Below are 22,370 nucleotides of genomic sequence, written 5' to 3' on the forward strand. Positions count from 1 at the left end.
GCTGATCTTTTCTAACCGTTGCAAGTTTAATCTCGACCTAAATGTAGTCCTCTCCTTTACTTGTACACTTTTACCTCTGTTCCCACTAACGTTGTTTTTATTAAACATATCCATTGAAATATATCTTCCGTCTCGTTTACTTCCTTTAACTGTAGTATTTTTTATTTTTTAATATAAAAATCTGCTTTCTTCATCTCACTAATCCCTGAGGTGTACATCAGTATCTTTTGCAGACACAATTTTAATTTTTTTATTCCCAAAGTTGCGAAGAACCTTTTAAAAGTATGTTTATTAGACACGATAAGAATTGAACGAATATAAAGAAATGCCAAGATTTTATCGGAATTGGAATTCAACTCTTGCTCATCTCCACCTTTTTTACTTAAAAATTCACAAATTTTATTCTTATCCAGTTTGTTTCTTGGCATTTTTTTATACAAAATTGTGGTTGACTTTAACTTTAGATCAGTACTTTATTGACAGATGTTTACTATTAAGTATGATTGAAAAAGAATAATTTTGTTATTAGGAGTCATAACCAAACGGTTGTTGGCAAACTGATGTGACTGATAAACATTCCTGAAAATAACATTCTCTAGAAGAATAACACAGAGTGTAATAAGTTTTCTCTCTTTATTTCAGGTTCACATGCAGCTATGGACTCGGCTTCGTCTGTTGCTGCCACCCTGAATTTGTCGCCACCCCCGAGCTTTTCTCGGATGCCGCCCGATGGCCACGAATTTCCTCCCAACTACCAGGAACCTTGTCCTGATCCGCCGAACATTAAAAAAGGGATTCTTCCGGATCCAAATTCAAAAATGCATCCACCTCCGCCTTTACCTTGTTCCCCGCCACCAGTAATTATGAAACAGTTCCATCCGAATACTGTAGACGAACAAGAGCCTTTAAGAAAGTATTCGAGTGGTTCTATAACATCAAATTCTGATGAAATACCGTTAAAACCGCATGGACGTTCAGCCTGTTGGCGTAACGACGAAAAAAGTGAAAAGAGCGTCAGAGATAAAATTGCCATGTTCTCCAACGTAAACGACGAATCACCTGTTTCACCGTGTAGTCAACCGGCTGCTATTAGGAAACTCAATAGGTTTAAAAGTTCAGAAGATGTATTTAATGGAACAGATTCTTCCAGTACCTTACCTTCCGTTAGAAATCTCTCAAAGTCAGTAATGTCTGTAGATAAAGTCACATCAGGTCTACATCAGTCAGATTCTTCTAATCCAAACTGTAGATCGACTATGAAGAAGGGTGGATCGACTTACAATAGTATGGTAGATGTTACAGGGAAGCAAAATAAAATTGCGTCAAACGCTTTAGATTTTGTAAATAGAGCTCAGAGTTCAGTGGATCTTGCCTTGTCATCATCATCGTCGTGTTCATCATCAGCATATTCTTCATGTTCTCCTGAGTCATCCTTATCACCCACTGTTTCTCCTTCTTATGCGGTCGGATATTCAAGTACACTGCCTAGGAAACACCACACAGAACGGAAAACGTCATTGACTTCGACACAACCTCCTAGTCTAGACAATAAGCCAGGTTTGTCACGAGCAATGAGTTTTACTGTCGGAAGTAAATTACATTCACGTTCTCAAAGTCTTGTCGATGTCGGCTCTAATTTAAATAAATGTGTGCCAAATTCATTGAACAAATCCAGCACAGAAGAAGCAAGAAGGGCTTCTCTAAATGCTCTTATTGAGCAACGAAGACGTAGCATTTCAAAATTAAGAGGATTAGTTATACCAGAAAAAGTAGCTGAAGTACCTCTTATGCAACAGACCATTGTTGATCTTCCAGAAATTATCAGCAAAGATTCTGTTTTACCATCAAAGAAAAATGGTAATTCTGTTAGCACTGATTCAAGAAATTGTTTCAGTTCATATAATAATAAAATAGGGTGTAACTTTTTAAGTCCAAACAACATTAAGTCACCGACTACTCCTCAAAGTCTGATGACTTCACCACCATGGAAGAATGAAGCAGCCACTGTGAATGATCTACCAAAGTACTCTCCGGCATTTAAAAGAAAATCATTGGCACTTTATGGAATCTCATCTTCTGCATCATCAGTTTCATCATCATTAAGTTCAAGTCGTGAAGAATTAAGACCTTATTTTGACAACAGCAATAATAATAATTTTGTTACAAATAATTATAACAAATCATCAAATAAACACACCAAATTGAATAGTCAACAGAATAATTGCATAAATTATCAATCATCAGATATTTCTTATACACCTTCGTTAGTACAGAATAATGAACCGCCAAAATCATTAGAAAGTATAACGTCTCCTACAAGATCGGATGTAAGTTTTGAATTTGTTAGCAGTACTGCTAGTTCTCCTGACATTAAAATGATGTCTACCAGGCAGGAAAAAGATTCAATGAAGTCTAGACAGTCTAATTATAAAATTAATAATAGTGTCAGTAATAATGATAAATGTGGTATAAATGAGCCACATGTAACACCATTAATAAAAATGTCAAATTGTAGTAAAAATCATTTATCTGCTGATTCTAGGAGGTCGGGTGGAGAAGAAAGTGATAATGATTCAGCAGTTAGTTCAAGCAGATCAAGTATTTCACATGATTTTTCACCCCCGACTTCACCACTGCCTGACAATCATCAAAGAGTTAACGATGATGAACAGTCGTCATTGAGTTCAGAATGCCAACACTTACTCGTTTCACCATCAAATTCTACTAGCAGTGGTGATAGAAGAACTTTAAGAAGAACATTATCATCCGAAACAACAGCATCAGCGGCATCTTCTACTGGATCGACCCTAACTTCAGGATCACAAGCTAGCTGCAGCAGTTCTTCTAGCGATAGTTTAAATAGAAGAGTATTGAAAGCTCAAAGCGTTGAAGCCATAAACAGGAAAAATGTTTTATCATCGGCTAGGTACAGCAGCGGACAAGATTTAAAAGTAGGTTCACCATTAATCAGAAGGAAATTTGAAAATCCTAATTCAAACGACATAACTGATGGTAATGTTCACTGTGATAAAAATGAAAATGAGAAAGATAATGAGAACAATAATTTTATCAATAAACTTAATAAAACATTAAAGAAAGAAGAAGAAGAAGAAGAAGAAGAAGAAGAAGAAGAAGAAGGTATAAATGAAGAAGCGGCATTAACGAGCATGAATGAAAATGATATGATACATTATCAGTTATTATCTCCATCATCATGTGAGAAAGATTTCCCTGTCATTCCTTCAACAAAAGTAGCCTATGTAGAAATGGAAGTAACTGATGGACCCGATTCACTTCCTAATGAGTTGGAGTCAAAATTTTCAGATACAAGTAGTAGTAGCAGTCCACCAAGTATGGATGGAATTGATTTTGATTATCCTACAGATTCTAAAATATCTTACAATAAAGATAATAATGGTGAAAATAATACCAAAATAAAATGTGATAACAGTGTTTTTAAGGAAGATATAAACAATGTATTTATTAATAATAAAAATAATAGAAGAGATAGTGAGTCCACAATTGAAGAAAGTGACCTTCCTTCAAAACCTTTTATTAAAAGAATAACAAAAGAAAATAATCTGAAAAATTCTAATAGTCATAGTAGTAATAATAAAAATAACAATAATGATAATAGTAATAATAATAATAATAATAATAATAGTAATAATAATAAATGTAATAATTCAAATATTGATGACAAACTGAATAGAAGAATCAATAACAGTAATAGTGTTAGTCCTGTTAAAAGCAGTAAAACTGTTTCAAAATTACCATCACAATCAATTAGTCTGGATTCAGCTGGCAGTAAATCAAAGAAAGAAATGTACAATGATGTTTATGATGATAATGATGTTGATTATATTATAAACAATAATAAACAAGAGAGAAACAATTCCAGAAGCAAAGAAAATGTTAATACGAAACTTTCACCTTCTTCAGTCAAATTATCTACAAACAGTAGACACTCAGTTAGTGTTAATGACATTAGAAAAGCATTTGAAAAACCAGATGTTCCATCTGTTAGTAATATCAGTAGCAGGATTGTAAAGACACCACCTGTATCAAATGGTTCTAATCATTTTAATAATAGTAATCTTAACCATATCCATGCAAGAGTCTCGTCTCTAGATTCCACAACAAGTGAGGATAGTTGTGCACCTACATCCACTCACTATGATTCAATAACAAATCTACAAAAGGAACAACAGTTTGGAAGTATCACTTCATTGGCATCATCCACAAGTCTTATTTCACAACAGGTAAGTTCTTTGGGTTTTGTTTATTTATTTATTTTTGTTTCATATTACTCATACTAAGGCGTATATTTAATAATATAAAACTGTTTGCCCTGTACTAATGTGTTTTCTATGGAGAATATGTCCCAATAGCAGAAAAATGAATCCAACGATTTTTTCCTTCTTTCTTAGCCTTGGTTTCACATGTCTTACAGCCTGAAGTAAGTGTTTGAGATTATGAGAGGTTTTTTATTGCTTTTATGGTCTGTTATTTTTTATTTCTCATCTGTTTTTTAGTGTTTTTATCTTTCTTTTTGCTGAAAATATTGTAAATTCCTTATTTATTTTATTGCAATGAAATGAATACAACCTCAAGGAAATTATCTATGTTTGGCATTTAGTTGTAGAATGCAAATGTATTACAGAGAAGTTAGCACAAGAAAGAAGTGTGGGGCAGGTATAGTCATAAAGTTTGCATCATTTTCTTCTACTTTTTAAGGGAAATGTGGATGTAAATATAAAACAATTCCTTTATTATTAGATCCTTTATTAATCAGAAAGAGTGTAATAAATCCAAGGCTAAAAATAATAATTATATAATAAATTGATAAACTTAAAGCATTACTTAGAAGTCAGGAGCATGAATGTTCATATCAGGACAGTTGGAGATAGGCTGCTGGAAGCTGGAAGGAAGATAAGAGAACCAGCAAAAACATAAATTTTAAAATTTTAAAAAATTGAAAAAGATGTTTTACTGGGCACAAAAGTTCAAGGATTGGACAATGGAAAATGTGTTGTTTTTTAGATGAGAGCCAGAGGATTTTTTTGTAAGAAAATCATCAGACACTGAATTGTCTCCTGCTCATATGTATCAGTCCTCTGAATTTTAGTCCAATAAAATATTTTGAGGTAGTTTTACATAAGAAGGACCAGGTATGTCAGTACCTGTTGAAGGAACAGTGTAGAATAATAGTTATTTTTATATTTTGAATATCAAATAATTACATAGGTACAAAATGAAAATCTGATTTCCTCCAAGACCTTGCTCCTTGTCACACAATTCACAAAGCAATGGAATTCTTTTCAGGAAAAAATTATAAGGGCTTCATCAGTTAGGCAACTTCCCCAGATATGCATATAAACCCAGTAATAGAACTGTGGCATCGATAAAAATTTTTAAAAATTGCTCGTCAGATTACTCTATAAAACCTAATTTGACAGAATATGTGATAGAAGTATAATTTCATGATGAAAAAATTAAGTAAGACAGTCAGTCATTGAATCAATCAATACCAAAACAAGTGAATGAACAGAATATAAAAATGCAGGACATAGTATTACAATTATTATTTTTTTTTACCTAAATAAAAACATATACATAGAAATTCTCTGAATTAATTTTTCTGCTATTGTGTGTGCTGGTGTATCTAAAATGTCATACTAATTTTTTTTTAATCACTTTATAATGAGTTATTTTTATTACATAGTACTATTTCTTTATAAAAAAAATTTTTTTGACTTAACGTGGCTAGTTTTTGTCATAAAGTAATGGATAGAAATCAAATAAAAGCTAATTTGGAAGCTATCAGTTTCATTTTAAACAGTTTTTCCATGTAAAATTTGTTTTCAAGTGAATAATAAAAGAAGAATTAAAATTACATTTTTCAGAAGGAAAATATTTCAAATATTTTACTTCAACCAACTTTTGTTACTTAGCCACTGACAGAAAACAGACTGCGGAATTTTAATACTTTTAAAATAGATATGGCTTTTTTTTATAAACTTAAATTTTTAATGATGTTTGAAAACAAATGTGTCCCCTCCCTCCCATTCATAAAATTACCAACACTTTTTACTGTGTTGTGTACTCACTGAATCCTGGGAGAGCTGGTAAAAATGAACTTCTATGAAAATTTTCACTGCTCCACTGTTTTTTTTCTTTTTATTTCTTCTTTCTAATAGACTACAATCTTAATTCATCAATAGAAGGATTTTTATTGCAGAAAGATTTATTCTTCATAAGAATTTTTTTATATAATAACGAGTAGATTAACTAGTTCAGAAATCTGAGTCTATGAATTAAAATGTGGTGAAACACTTTACTTTGTAAAGTAGAGTACTTTAGTATTGCATGCTACAAGGGAGTAATGTTTATATAAGGTGAGACCCTTATGATGCCTAACTAGAAGTACTATAAATAGACAAAGTGTCTTTTATGTACTTTTAAATAATATTTTTGGTGTGATGAAACTAATTAAAATGATGAGGTCTGGGGGCTGATGCCTTGATTCACTTATTCTAGCTCTACCTAAAAGAATTAATTTAAATATATTTACAATTTTATTTTTTTAAATATATCTAGTTTTAATATTACAATTGAAATATATTTATGCAAAAATTGATTGATTATCTTATGTTGCTATGATTTTTAATATAGTCCAATTACTTGTGTTATAAAGGAGTTACAGCAGCTTATTGATGACGCCAATCAAACTTTAGAAGAGACTACTGGTGGCAGTGGTTGCAGCCATGAAGTTCTAGTAGTAATATTGCATAGAGATACTTCAGGTGGAAGTGTTGGAATCACTTTAGCTGGTGGTGCTGATTATGAGGCTAAAGAAATAACGGTAACGTTTTTTTTTTTTTATTAAAGATACATTTGTTAAATTATTTATCTTAAAAGTTTATCATTATCAAATTAACTCACTTTTGATAGCTTAATAAATGACTCTCTAACTCTTCTCGTCCACCAGTTTATTTTTTCAAGATTTTGCTCAAACTTTCTTCCTCTGTGATTTATTTTGAACTCTTGTCAACTACCTTATTCTCAGTTTTATCTTTTCACAGCCACATCTCAAATCCCTCTTTACATTTACTTTTGTCTCTACTGACATGCAAACTACCATTAATTATCAAATTACAAATATATGTATATATGACATTGAACTTTATAATAAAACTTTGCTTATTACTACATAAGTATTTTTAAATTAATCTATGATAAATGTTTATTATCATTATTAACATGTCATGTTTATAAACTAGTAACTAGTGTTACTAGGTTTTAAGTACAACTAACAATTAATTTGATATAAGAATGTTTTTTGTATGAAAATATAATGTAGCTATGAAATTATGTAAAAAAGAGGAGAGGAGAAATAATGAATAAATAAATAAAAATTATTTGTCTGTTTACATACCGCTTCATAATTGTTCAATGTGTAAATTCAGTATTCAAAAGTGTACAGTAAAAAGATTTGTTCATTTTCTTAAAAGTAGTTCTTTTCAGCTAAACACATTTTTGAACATTAATTTTTGTAAACTTGTACCTATTCTTTGAAAACTGAGCTTCTTGATTTCTTGATAGCTAGATGACTTCTTTCAGGTCCTAATATTACTGCAATTTCAGAATCAATTCTGAGCAAGGTGAAATAATTAGTGGCTAATGTCAAGAAAATATGGTAAATTATCTAAAATTTTCATATTGTTTGACCTATAAAAACTGATGATGTACTGATGTACTATCTACAACTGTTTGTTTTTCGTATTTCTGGATAATTCCTTTTGACGCATCTCTTAGTTGGTGAGTATATTACATATTTCAGAAAAGGAATAGAGAAATATATATATATATATATATGAGTATACATATGAAAAAATTATGATTATGATAAACATCATTCAGTATTTAGTCATATTTGTTTGAATTAATTTAAATTATGACTTCTTAACAATTTGAATTTCAATATCTATGTAATTTTCTCATTGTTTGTTTCCACCATCTTCCTCATTTGTCTGATCCTTTCAACCAATAATAATAATAATTTCAGTCCTGAGACAAAGAGATAATGAACTGTAAATAGATTTCTGTAAATTACATAAGTTAAAGTAAAATGGGTACGTAAGTTTGAAAAATAAACATTCTCATAGATTTCTGATGTTAAACAAAATAATCAATAAAGTATGCAGTCTGATGAAGAGGGATTTTTTAACAAGGCCACATGTAACTCGTTTAGTTATGTATGACTATTTTTGTAAACATGTACTATATTTAGTCATAGTCTAAAGTTTATTTGTAAGAAATAAACTGTGTTCAGTTTGTTTGTCATGCCAGCAACTGTACAGAACTGAATACTACTTAGCGAGGTATTAAAAATTATTGTAATGATATAAATGAATTCCAACTAATTTCAACTCCGTGTTCAGAAAATATTTGTTTGATATCACTTCATAATAATTTCATATTAATTTTTTGTATTATTAAAGGTTTTAAATTTTCAACTTTTAGGTTCATAAGGTTTTGGCTGGTAGTCCTGCTGATCGAGATGGTCGCATACAAAAAGGAGACAGAATACTATCAATTAATGGACGTAGCATGAAAGGCATGACTCATCGAGAATCGCTTACTATACTCAAGGTGATTTATATGTTTAAAAGTAATTAATAACTGCCATAGAAATGAATATCATATTAAAATAACATGAATGTAAAAAACAGATAAAGCCTTCAGTAGTAACGTAGGATATAACAAAATATTTTATAAAAGCTATAATTTACTATATTTAACAAAGAGTTATAAAAGTCAGATGAGAACTGAATTCCATACATATCTAGTTAAAAAAAAATTTGGCAAAAGAAGGAATCCAGTTTCCTCCTTAAGTTCATTGAAGTTGTTCTTATATGTATATGTACAAGCCACATGACATAAAAATGAATACATGCTAAAAACTTGGCTTGTACACTTTCAAAAATAAAAAATAAATACACACACACACACACACACACACACACACACACCCATATGTAGAGAGAGAGAGAGAGAGAGAGAGAGAGAGAGAGAGAGAGAGAGAGAGAGAGAGAGTGTGTGTGTGTGTCTTATATACTGTCTTTTTATGTAATTTAAAAAGTTAAGTGAAAAATGAAACTATTTTCCAGTTCCAAAAATTTAACTTCAACATCTTATAAATTTCTGTACATACCAGAAAATTATTGTAAATATTAAAAGTACACAATAGAAAAAATTTATAAAAACCTTGTTAACTGAAAGTTAAATCACAGTTTTGTGCATGAAAATGAGAGTATAATGTATTTTTTTTTCTTTTTAAAGAGATCAGAGATTTTATTTTGAATTCATTCTTAGTTGACTTTTTTCCTGCTGTCATACTAAAATTTCATAACAACTACCTTGGTGGTTATTGATTCGTGTCTTTAGTGGAAAAAAATAAAATCTGAAATGCCTAACTCTTACTGTAAGCAACTACATTGTTTGGAGGTACCAATAATTAAGGGAAAGAATATGTACATGATTTTATCTGCATGATCATAAGATACAGCTTGCTTTTCTCTAAAACATCAGGAATTTCACCAAAAATCTCAAAAATGTAAGAAATTTATTTTTAACCAGAAGCATATTACATAGAAAGTATTAAAAAAATGTTTAATACTTTCTAGTATGTTTGTTCCAAATGTTAGTTTCTGCCATGTTTGGGCATAATAGTAAAAAATATTTTTCATATTTATTATTACTAAAAATGGGATTTTTAATGATATTCAATGCATAATAAAATTCCATGAAAATTACTTTTTACAGCACGTGTTGTGATCCATTGGTTGCATCAGATTGGTAATGGTGGGTAGAATTTTTTATAAATTCCACTTCACCAAAATTCACCTAAATTCCATTTGTGAATATGTTGGAGTTTTATCAATAAATAAAATCACTTTTCATGGTAACTCTTTATGGCTAAAAACCTATTACACTTTGTATAAATTTATCATAGAACTGAGTTTCAAATAAATTAAATTATATTACTATGATAATAAACAGAAAGTGTACTTTGCTCAATTCTTTTTTATACTCGAGGATGTTTGTATAAGATGTTGCCAAAGGATTATGCTAATGCTGTTATTCTCTCTTTTTTCATTTGAGATTACCTGAAGTAGATTTTTTTTTTACCTTTGGTTACAAATTACTTTTTTTTAAATCAATTTAAATTTAATCTCTTTCTGCTGCATTAAAAAGTTTGTTGTTTGTTCAGTCTTCTGCCAACCTTTCAAATTCAGTTTGGTTTGGGTTAATCAAAACCAAACAAAACTGAATCTTTTATGTACTGTAATAACAGTAAATACTACCTGGTAATAATTAACTGCATGATGAAAACTTGATAATACTTAACAATTATTGAATATTAAGTAGCTCACTTTCAAGTTTTTATTGCTACCAGATACTCCACTGAAAAAGGGCTGGTAAATAGCTCTAAAAGGCCATTAGAAGAAGGGCACCATTAGTATGAAAGTAATTCATTTATATTCAGTAATTTTCCAAAGAATTATATTTATTTATGTGCTACAGTTGTGTTTGAGTACATTTGTTAAAACTATACTTTTTTATAGTTATTGATATAACCTTTTCATCCTGATATAGACAACACAGAACACAACTATTTCAACAAATTCCTAAATTGCAAAGAACCAACAAAACTCCTAAACTTTGACCTTTCTTTCTTTCTTTTTCCTGTTTGGCCTCCGATAATTACCTTTCAGATAATACTTTAGAGGATTAATGAGGATGATATGTATGAGTGTAAATGAAGTGTAGTCTTGTACAGTCTCAGTTCAACCATTCCTGAGATGTGTGGTTAATTGAAACCCAACCACAAAAGAACACTGATATCCACGATCTAGTATTCAAATCCTTATAAAAATAACTGACTCACTAGGACTTGAACACCGGAACTCTCAACTTTCAAATCAGCTGATTTGGGAAGACGCATTCACCACTAGACCAAGCCGGCGGGTTCCTAAACTTTAACCTAAACCCCAACAACAACATCACCAGAAAACATCAACCCTCCCACAATAATAGGAATCTACCAACTACTGGGTGAGATGAAGAATTGCAAAGCTATGGGAGAAGATCAGACCTTTGTAGAGATCTGGAAACATGCAGGATGATCGGCAAAAATCACACTTCATCAACAGCTTGCCAACATCTGGATCAAAGAAGAACTACCAGAACAGTTGACGAGAGCTCTCACCCACTTTCTACACAAAAAAACAAACAAAATAGGCCCTAACAACTACAGGGGAAGCCCACTACTAGATACAGCATACAAAATCCTTTCAAGAATCATCTTCAACAGGACCGATTTACAACTTGAGAAAGAAGTAGAACACTAAGGAGGTTTCAGACCCTGGAGGAGCTGTTCAGACTGGATCATGAGTCTCAAGCTAATAATGGATTATAACAGAAAAAGAAGCAGAGACATGGAGATAACATTTGTAGATGTCAGGAAAGCATCCACAGAGAATCCTTACTAAAAATTCTAAGATACCTTTAACTACATCCCAAATTAATAAATATCATAAAACTAACCCACACAAACAAGTCAAAATTGAAATTCAGAAGCAAACTCTTGGAAATATTTGAAATCAAAACAGACTGCGGCAAGGCGATGACTCTCAACTGCACTGTGAGAATGGTAATGAGGGAATGGCTCAATAAAAGCACTCCAAAAATAAAAATAGTCCAAAAAATCAAAAGAAACTTCTTTGATTTCGCCAATGTCATTGCACTGCTAACAAACATCATAGAGAAAGCTAAAACTCAGATATTAGAACTCCCAAAACATTGCAAATAAAATTGACCTCAAAATATGAAGAAAAACTCACTAAAGCACAAAAATTAACCTGGTTCACCTACAGTAAAAAATGTCTATTCATAAACGCAAAAGTAAGACACTACAACACAGTTATAAAATCAGAAACCACATATGCTGCACTCTTCTTTCACCTCTCAGAAACACTCTTCCACCTAAACAAATAATCAAAGACTGACAGACTCCAAAAGATCAAAAGAAGAATTAGAAGAACCTGCATCAACAAAAAGTACCAGAAAGACAGGAGTGGTGGAATGTGCCCAACAAAGTCACGTACAAAGAGTTAGAATCCATCATGGATATCATACATAAGAGGAGACTAGGATTCTTTATATCATTCTTATATCATGAGGATGCAAGATTTAAGTTCTGAAGCAGCTGGTATACTACAATCTCGACTTGAAAAACACCAAGACAGGATGCAGATGGATCAGAGAAATAAGAGAGGATCTGAAGGAAATTGGCCTTACATCAGAAGACACCACAGACAAGATAATTTTTTTAAAAATCAAGAGCTAAAATAGTCACTCCACACTCACAAGAAAAAACTCACTACACAAACATTTTCAACATGCAGATGGCAATCAGAACATATGAAAAATCACTGGGAGGAGTGCAAGGCCCGAATAGTCCCTTCAAAGAGACTTGGATAACGAACTGACTAAAGTGATCTTATGCAGCCATAAAAGATGAAATTAATAATAAGCTTTTAATTCATAAAATCCCCATTTATCTTATTTAAAACAAAGAGATTATATATTAAAGTTTGTAAAAAATGTTCTATATTTCAAAATCTAATATTTTAAACACTAATTAATGAAATTAAATTTTTAATGTTACAATAAAATAAAAATGACCCTTATTAAATTAGTGTATATACTATAGTTATATTCACTGGAATGTATTATTTTACGTTATATTCCATTTTTGCCAGAATTAAGAACAAATTATTTTACATCATAGAATCACTATACTCAAACAATAACTCGTCAGTTAATACAGCATAAAAAGTATCATTTATCTTGATAAGTGTATGTATTTTGTTTACTTTTAAAATTTATGAATTAATTTCATGCAGTATTTGTTATGAATACAAAAAGAAATAAAACACAGTCTGTCAAATTATTTAACTGATTATTTAAAGTAATATGATAGCAGTTGAACTCATATGATAGCAAAACAATGATATCATCTGTTCTGTAGTTCACTAGGAGTGCCTCTCATCATAGTAAATATGCTCTTCTTGAGTACCAATAATACCTCAAACTAAGATCTCTGACCTCTAATAAACATAATATTGATTATTTATCTAATTGATTAAAATATTTTATTTTTATATGCAAAGTTGAAACTGCTTTATCACAAATAGATTGATATCTATCATTACATTTGCTACTTTATTGTATTTAAAGATATCAATCCCCCATATGTCAAATAAAGATAATCACTACTGTAAGAAGCAAAAAATTGAGATTAACATTTATTAGCCAATTAATTCTATACTCTATGAGTGACAAATAAAAAATGCTAGCAAATAAAATTTTAAAATATTTTACATCTTATTTTTGATTTTGGGTTCATTAAAATGAAGTCTTATGTTCTTAAGATATTGATGGTTAAATGAAAAAAATTATAATTCCTACAAATACAGATAAAAATAAATTAAATTTAAGTGAATACAGGAAAGTTTCCTCAAATTGAAGTTAATGAAACTGATATTTTTATCATTTTTTAAATTGTATAAAATGTTTCTTAATATATGTAGTTATGTTCATGTACCAATTTTTAAATATGTATAGAATAGTTACAACATATATATCTCCATTGGAGTAACTTTTTTTTAATGTTATTTAAAATCATTCAAATGCCAGATCTCTGAATAGAATCAAAACTGGAACTAGTTAACCATCATGCAGTAAGAACATCATAAACAAATATTGTTTTATTCTACAAATCATTTAAATAATTTTTAAAATCATAATCAATTCACTTTTTTGAATACTTCACAAATAATTTAAATTTTTCAATGATGTGAATCTAGCATCATCAGCTACAGAAGTTGTTTATTGCATATTGTGTACTGTAAGAGTTTCTATATTGTTTTGAAACTCAGCTAATTTTAACTATTGCTTCAATATTTCTGTTTAAACATAATAACCACATGCTGATTTCAACAGTACCTCTTCTCCTCTGTTGCTTTTTTCTACATTACATTTTGTTCATTCCCATACCTTGCTTGCAAATTGGGGTTCAGTTTATGACATTATCTCAAATATAAGCATCCGGAAATTTGAAAGGACACTGTATATAAATAAACACTATATTAATAACTAGCAGACCCAGCAATGTTTCGCTATTGCTAGATTTGAGTATATATAGATTAAATCAACACAATTGAAAGTTTGATAAAACATTAACAAAATGAACATTACAGAACTTCACAAAATTTAACCTTTCCCTTTTTCTCTTTTACCCTTTCTCCCTTTTCCCTTTCCCTTCTTTCACCATTTTCCTTTTCCCCATTTTCATTATTACCATATTCCATTTCCCCCATTTTCTCTTCCTCTTTCCCATTTCCCCTTTTCTTTTATCTCTTTTTCCCTGTTTTTTTCCTTTTTTCTTTTTTCCACTTTTCCCTTCTTCCCTTTTACCTCTTTCAATTTTCCCCTTTCTCCATTTTCCCCACGTATAAATCAGTCCAGTATTTTAGTCTGTAGCGGACACACATATCAGAAACATTAAAATGGAATTGTAAAATATTTAGTATAGCATGCTTTGCTTTATGCCCAACAGATAGCACTGTTTTTCAAAAAAGCATGTTTTTACCTGTCACAGGTGTGATATCTTCGGTATATAAATAGTAGGTATGTAAAAACATGCGTATATCCGAATGCAAAGTTGTGTCAAAATTTCAAGGCAATCGGTGAAGAACTTTTGGAGAATTAAATTTTGAACAAACAGACATTTACATTTTTATTTATATAGATAACTTAATTTGAAATTTTATTTTTCAGGCACCAAGACCAGAGGTCGTGTTAGTTGTATCAAGGTGGCGTCCTGAAGGACAACAATCTGATAACCAAGAGGATCCACTAGTTGCAAGTCTTCGAAATAATTTACGACCTCCTCGAATTCCAGAACAACCAGTAGATGTAACTGTAGAACAACCATTAACAGAAAAAGGTATTTTTATGAAGCTAAAAGTAATAATAATATAACAATAAGAATACAGAAAGATCTATCCTCCAATATTATGATCAATAAATAATCTAATTTAATCTATCCATTTTCTGTGTATTCATTGTTTCTTATTTCAACTTTACATTAAGTTTGTCATCACTGTACTATGCCATTTTTTATATACTAGAATCAAGTACATCTTTAGTAAACTTTATGTTCAATAGATACTTAAGAATAAAAAAGTTTGTTTTTAATCATTTATTCAATTGTAGTAGATTTTATTATTATTTTATACTTACATTACTCTTTCCCTATTATTAGTTTTATATGTAATTTTGCATACTCCAATTATTTTGTATATATCAAATGACAAGATGCTTAAACCAACTCAAATTACAAATTTATAAATTAACTTAAATTACAGATTTGAGTTTAGTAGTTAAAATATTTAAATTTTGAACTGATATTAGAACATGTGTCATCACAGACAACAATTCAGTTCAGATTTGTTGTTTCTACATTTTTAAAAATTAATTAGAAAACAACTGATTGGTTGATAGGAAAATAATCAACTTCAAAGTAACTAATTTTTAGCAAAACTCCAAAGATATTAAAGGCTTTTATGTCTATGGTTCATAGGGAAATTTGAATCTTGAATAAATGACCCCAGTTACTTGAAATTCTGTTTTTATATACAAAGTAAGGTAATCCAGATTTTATGTTATTATATTGTTTAAAAAAGTGTTTTCTTTATTGTTAATAAAAAAAATCCACTGCTACTATTTACTTTTCTGTTAAACGTTATTCTACCTATAATATACTTATTAATATTTCATTGCAAATTTTACAATATTTGTAAATGCAGTAATAACTTGTTACTGTTTATTATGCACTATACTACTTATCAGGTAACATTATTATTTTCTTACTTAGCAATGCCATCAATAACAGCAAGCATTAATAATAATGATTTATTCATACTTAATTTATAATGTACTTCTATTTATTTTATTTTATGATTAATATATAACAATATAGAGAGTGAATAATGATTCAATAAGCAATATTTATATTATTAAAATAAAGCAAATCTCCCACCCATGCTTTTACTACAAACTTTTATTCTATAAAGAAATGCATTCTTCAGTTGAAGTATATTCAGGTAAGTGTTGTTTCAGAAAGATTTGTCTTTAAAAAATGTTTTAAATCAACAATTTTTAGAAAAAAATTTATGTATATGTGACCATATACATACATATATAAAGAATGTTAAACTAAAGTTGGGAGAAAAATAAGAATTATTATTAGTTCAAAAAAGAGTAAATGAATCTTTGTTGAGTAAAGTTACCAGATTGAGATCAAATTTCAAAAGAATTATGTTTTTTATTACAATACTCTTATCAGTACAGCCTACAGTCTCCATTATTGGAAAATTGTTTGCCCACTGCTGTGTAGTACACTGACAGTTTCAGCTTCTTATAATACTTTTTTATATTTGATTTATTTTTATTTATTTGTTAACATTTTTTACAGTATAAATCTACCTATATGTACAAAAGAATTGTTTTTATCCAAATATACACCAAATTTAAATTTTATGAACATCCATTTTAAATTAAGTTGAATTTACTGACTTGTAAAAAACAATATGTTTTTGTTCATGAACCCAGAGGCCAGACTTAATAAAGAAACTGCAAACTTTTTTATTTGCAAAAAATAAATATCATATTTTTATGACAAACTTGTGTTATAGCACTATTATTGCAGCACAGTATTTCAACCATTTTTTAATTATTATCAGAAAATAATATTTCTCTCTTCCTTTTTTCTAACAAACTGTATAGTGATAGTAAGAGATCTCCTTCCAGCATAAATTTCGGGAAAACAGCATGCAAGAATATTATTATGGTTTTTCTCCTAAATAAGTATTTTACTTGATAAGTAATGAAATAATTTTTTTGTAATGAAAAAGTGCCAGGCCCAAGCTAGGAATCAAATCTTAAACCTTCTGTATGCCAAAGTTAGTGTTTTCCTATTTAATTTATAAAGGTAACATTCCAATAATTACTGAAGTATATTGAGTTCTAGCTCAGTTAATAAGAATTTCTCTACTATACACACAATGCAAATTTAAAATTATAATGTTGTGCTTTTAAAGCATTCTTAAAAGCTTTAACTCATGTTTTTTAAAGCATTCATCATCACTAGATTGTATGAAAGATTTATAAATCTACTAATTTAGTAATATGTTTGAATAATAAAGTTTTAGAGTAGTATATATTAGTTTTTGAAACTTTTATAATGTATTAAGGTGATCTTCACTTAATGTAAATGTTTTTTGGGTGTTTTTTCTGTTTTTTATTATGTTACATGTTATGTTTCACAGATCATATCATTGAAAACATTTAACTCTTTATCATTTTGTTTAGAAAATGTCTCATGGGGTCCTGCTGTTACGGTCTGTCTCAACAAAGATGGTGCAGGACTTGGATTCAGTTTAGAAGGAGGAAAAGATTCACCTCTTGGTGACATGCCGCTTACAATAAAGAAGATATTCACAGGTATTTTATAATACATATATTTGGTGGTACTGTATATTTGGACTTCCACCTTTGACCAGACAATTAAGAGAAAAAATACTGAAATCACTGATAATCATAAAAATATGGTATATAGACAAATACAATGCTCTTTTAGTTTCATTACGTTTGGAGACTACTGTTTAATCTGTCTGTCTGTTTGTTATCTAAATTGTTACTGATAAAGTATTATCAGTGCAAACATAAATGCATTATTTTTTTTTCCATGGTAATTTTTTTTTATTGAAGAAAATATGAAATTCTCATCTAATTTATGTAGTTTGTTTATCTTTATTGTTGTTTTTCTGTTGAATTTATTACTAAATGATTTAATATAGTACTGCTATAATATTGTTACCTACTGAAGTTTATAAAACCATTTTAAGGTTTTGTTGTGGAACTAATTATGAATTTGGAAGTTTGGTGTGCTCAAATAGAAACTAGAAAAAATGCAACAAATTGCATTTGTTAATAAATAAGTAATAAAATTGTCTCGAAGTAATATGTCTTTCATGATTTTTTTTTTGTCATATTTCCATTTTGCCGTAAGTTTATGGTGTTATATGTTGGATCTCTTTAACAGCCTCTGATAGATATATATTTTTTTTGTCTTCAGTCATTTGACTGGTTTGATGCAGCTCTCCAAGATTCCCTCTCTAGTGCTAGTCGTTTCATTTCAGTATATCCCCTGTATCCTACATCCCTAACAATTTGTTTTACATATTGCAAATATGGCCTGTCTACACAATTTTTTCCTTCTACCTGTCCTTCCAATATTAAAGCGAATATTCCAGGATGCCTTAGTATGTGGCCTATAAGTCTGTCTCTTCTTTTAACTATATTTTTCCAAATGGTTCTTTCTTCATCTATTTGCCGCAATACCTCTTTATTTGTCACTTTATCCACCCATCTGATTTTTAACATTCTCCTATAGCACCACATTTCAAAAGCTTCTAATCTTTTCTTCTCAGATTCTCAGATTGTCCAAGCTTCACTTCCATATAAAGCGACACTCCAAACAATAGATATATAATAAACTTTTTTATTTTAATGCTGTCAGACTAAATTGTTTTTGTTAAGGATTTAGGTCATATAACTTTGTTCTCATATATAAAACAGTTGTTGGTACAAAAAAAGTGCTTGCATATCTTTTGACCAGACTTTGCTGTGTCTAATCACCAATTTCAATAAAACATTATAATTCTTAAATGAGACAATTAACTTGATCATTATGGTTAGGCTTACTATATGTCCGAGATTAACCTGGACAGTCCTGGTTTCTTAGTGCTGTTCAGGGACTGGTAATGTCCAGGATTACAAAAAAGTCTGGGGTTTGAGAATTTTATGACTGGCAAGGATTTTTTAAAATTTTAGACCTATATGTTTAACATCGTGTTTTTAAACATTTTCTTATGGCCGTGCATCTCTCAGCTGACCTTGGAGCAAGTGCTGATGTCGATTTTGACAGAGGCGTGGCTACCGATCTCACCACAACCTTTTACTTAGTCATTTGGCAACACAACAAGGGCAATGTATTTATATTGTTTTTGTGTGTAAAGGTAACTTGTCTACACATTTTTGATAATTATATCTCTATTCATTTTTTGTCTATCGTTTAGCAATGGGCAAAAGAAAATGTGTGTTTAATGTTAACCTGCAACAGGAATACAAATTTTTGAAATTGTGTAATGACAGTAACAATAAACACAATAACAGTGATCTGGAGTATGCTGCTAAAGAAGCTGCATTTTCATACAACACTGCTAGACACAAATTCAGTTTCAAAAAACATCAGACTGTACATCTAAACTGATTAAAAAGTTATATGACCCAAAATTTTCATCTGCTAGAACCAAAACCAAAGCAATTATTGTTAACATAATTTCACCATTTATATTTGATAATGTGTTGCATTCTTTGGAAAGCATTAATTATGTAACAGTAACGATGGATAGCTCAAACAGAAGTGAAATAAAACTTGTTCTGCTTGTTGTACATATTTCAGTCTGGAGGAGGGAATTGAAGTTAAACTTTTAAATTTTGATGAAGTGTCAGGTGAAACTGCTCAAATTTTAACTTAGTATCTTTTGCAGTGTGTGAATAAATACAAACTTGAAAAAAGTTGGTTTGTTATACTGCTGATTACACTAACAATAATTATGGTGATGTGAAGAGAAAGGGGAATGAAAATGTGTTCAGAAAAGTTAAAAATGATTTAGACCTATTTTAGGAATTGGTTGTTCAGCCCACATTGTACACAATTCAGTACAAACAGCATGTGATTCTCTAACCCTGGACATAGAAGTTATTATAAAGTTTATAAATATTTTCACATATAAAAGTAAGAGTAACAAAACTTAAAGAGTGCTGTGAATTTGTGGAAACAGATTACAAAAAAGTATTGTCTCATAGCAGCACAAGGTTGAAGTTCCTGCAATAAAAAGAATTCTTTCCATTTTTGATGGATAGAATTCCTTACTTTTAAAATCATACTTCTTATCTTGTGACAAGTGCCCAAAATTATTTGATTTTTTTAGAAAATCCAGAAAGTGAACAGTTTTTGAAAATTTTATATGGTAGTCTACAGTTATTTAATAATTAGTTCTGAAATTGGAAGGTAATTCTGACACAGAAACAGAAGCATTTCAGACATATTCTGAATTAATTTGTCAACTTCAGGAAAGAAAAACCCACAAATTTATATCATCTTCTGCCAAAGAATTGCTATGCACTCAAAAAGAAAATAATGATGTTCAGGAACAGAAATTCTTCTCAAGCATAAACAATTTTTATAATTCTAGTATCCAATACTAAAGTTGTGGAGAACCAGTTTTGATAAAGTTAGTAAGTTTCAGTGGATAAATTTATGAACTGAAATTTCCTGGTCTGATTTAGAAGAGAGTGCACAAGTTTAGTGAAACTATAAAAGATTCCATAAATATTGATGACCTATTTGATGAACGTACATTGTTGAACCAGGTGATTCAAAACCAAAGGGTAGGTTGTGGCCCATATTCTGAAAAAGTACCAGATACTATTGAAGAGAAGTGGAAAGCATTTTTTAATGTGTTGATATTTCTAGTTGCAATATTTCTAAAATAGTTGAGTTTTTGATGTCTTTGCATGGGACATCTGCTCCAGTTGAGAGAGTTTTTTTCAATTACAGGGAACAGTTGATCTACAGAAAGGGGTTGACTGAAAAAAAAAAACACAACTTGGGGTTGGTGAAAAATACAACTGAATAAATCAAATTTAATGTTTCAGTAAACTGTTAAGACTTTTAAGTATTTTCAAAAATATGTCCTAGGTTGGATCCAAAAAAATATGGTAAGCCTAATTATGGTGTTTTCTTGAAAATGAAAAAATCATCTTTTGAATGCCTTAAATAGATAATATAACATAAAATTAAAAAATCTGCATTTTTAAATATTTTTTTCTTTACACTGATTTTTCACATTTTTTGTCAATCTGTTTTTATTTCTACTATTTGTATCAACTGGGTATAAACAGTCATGTTTTGAATATAATGTAAGATTCTATACATATAAAATATATATAGTGGTCTAACATATTTTGCATATCATAGATCAGGTGAGAAACATTTGCAGCAAGTGAATGCAATGCCAGATTAATCATCATTTTTGACAGTTCATTATTCTTACCTTTCTTAGCATTACATCTCCTTAAAAAGAAAAATCATGAAATAATTGCTATGTGTTTAAAAATACAATTGTGGTACTTATAAAATTTCTATACAGGTGTCAAAAAATATATTTTAATTTTTGTGGGTAGTATACATATCAGAAAAATGATTGCTGACTTTTTTTAAGCTAATATTTTACATGTATAATAAGTCATAACAGAAGAGCAAGATTAAAGACAATCAAGAATATAGTGTTGGCAGAATCAGAGGAGTGTATAATAAGGAGCATTGTAAAGGTGTGGAAAGAATTCAGAATTATGGTAAATGTAGGATGAATGGAAATTGATAAGAAAGTATATTGCTGGAAGGAAACATTATTGTATGGTAAAGCTATTTGGGAAACTGATGACTTGGAGTGGAAGTTGTATAGAGGAATTAAAATACAGAATAACTGTGAGAAAGAGATGAAAGGATTGCTGGTAGTAAGTAAGATGATGACTGAACTGAGGAATTGACTTACTACTTAATACTTAACTCATTACTTAAGTAATGAACGAGATATCACTTAGTGAGATATCATTAAGATTTGAGCTTTGAATGGTCATAAAAAATAAAAACTACATTGCCAATTTTAAAATTATGGTTGTAGAGAAAAATGGAAATGTGAAATTGGTATAAAAAATGAGGAAATAAAAAAATAGAAGAGAAGAATTTTATGAATATAATAAAGAAGCAGAAAACATCTTGGATATAGCATACCCCTACAACCAAAAATTGCCTTCAATGAAAGTCATAGAAGGTAACATGAAAGGCAGGGTAGGAAAGGAAAAATAGTATTATGACAAGGGAAGAGGCTTACAGACAAGAGAAGAAGCTATAAGAGAATGAAGGAAGCTCCTCAGGAGTGAGAAAAATCGAGGACATTTAGTTGAGACCTTTTTTTAAATGTTTTATTTTTAGTTTTTACTACATGAAAATTGTCTGAATCATTAATGTTAGCCAAATGAAATTGATATTACTTCAAAGTTAATATGTCTTATGCTCATTTACATGTAAATTTGCCAAAAACCTC

General features: G+C 29.8%; 1 protein-coding gene across 1 annotated transcript in view; it reads left to right on the top strand.

Moving 5' to 3' along the window:
- The window catches only part of LOC142322190 (uncharacterized), a 750,399-nt gene that overhangs the window by 714,206 nt on the left and 13,823 nt on the right, over nucleotides 1-22,370 (top strand). Inside the window, exons 6-10 of the mRNA XM_075360980.1 lie at nucleotides 643-4,262; nucleotides 6,698-6,865; nucleotides 8,527-8,655; nucleotides 14,911-15,079; nucleotides 17,506-17,637. Coding sequence (XP_075217095.1) covers nucleotides 643-4,262; nucleotides 6,698-6,865; nucleotides 8,527-8,655; nucleotides 14,911-15,079; nucleotides 17,506-17,637 — 4,218 coding nt within the window. The remainder of the gene's footprint in view (nucleotides 1-642; nucleotides 4,263-6,697; nucleotides 6,866-8,526; nucleotides 8,656-14,910; nucleotides 15,080-17,505; nucleotides 17,638-22,370) is intronic.

The sequence above is a fragment of the Lycorma delicatula genome, chromosome 3 (genome assembly GCF_047948215.1).
Source record: "Lycorma delicatula isolate Av1 chromosome 3, ASM4794821v1, whole genome shotgun sequence".
Classification (NCBI taxonomy): domain Eukaryota; kingdom Metazoa; phylum Arthropoda; class Insecta; order Hemiptera; family Fulgoridae; genus Lycorma; species Lycorma delicatula.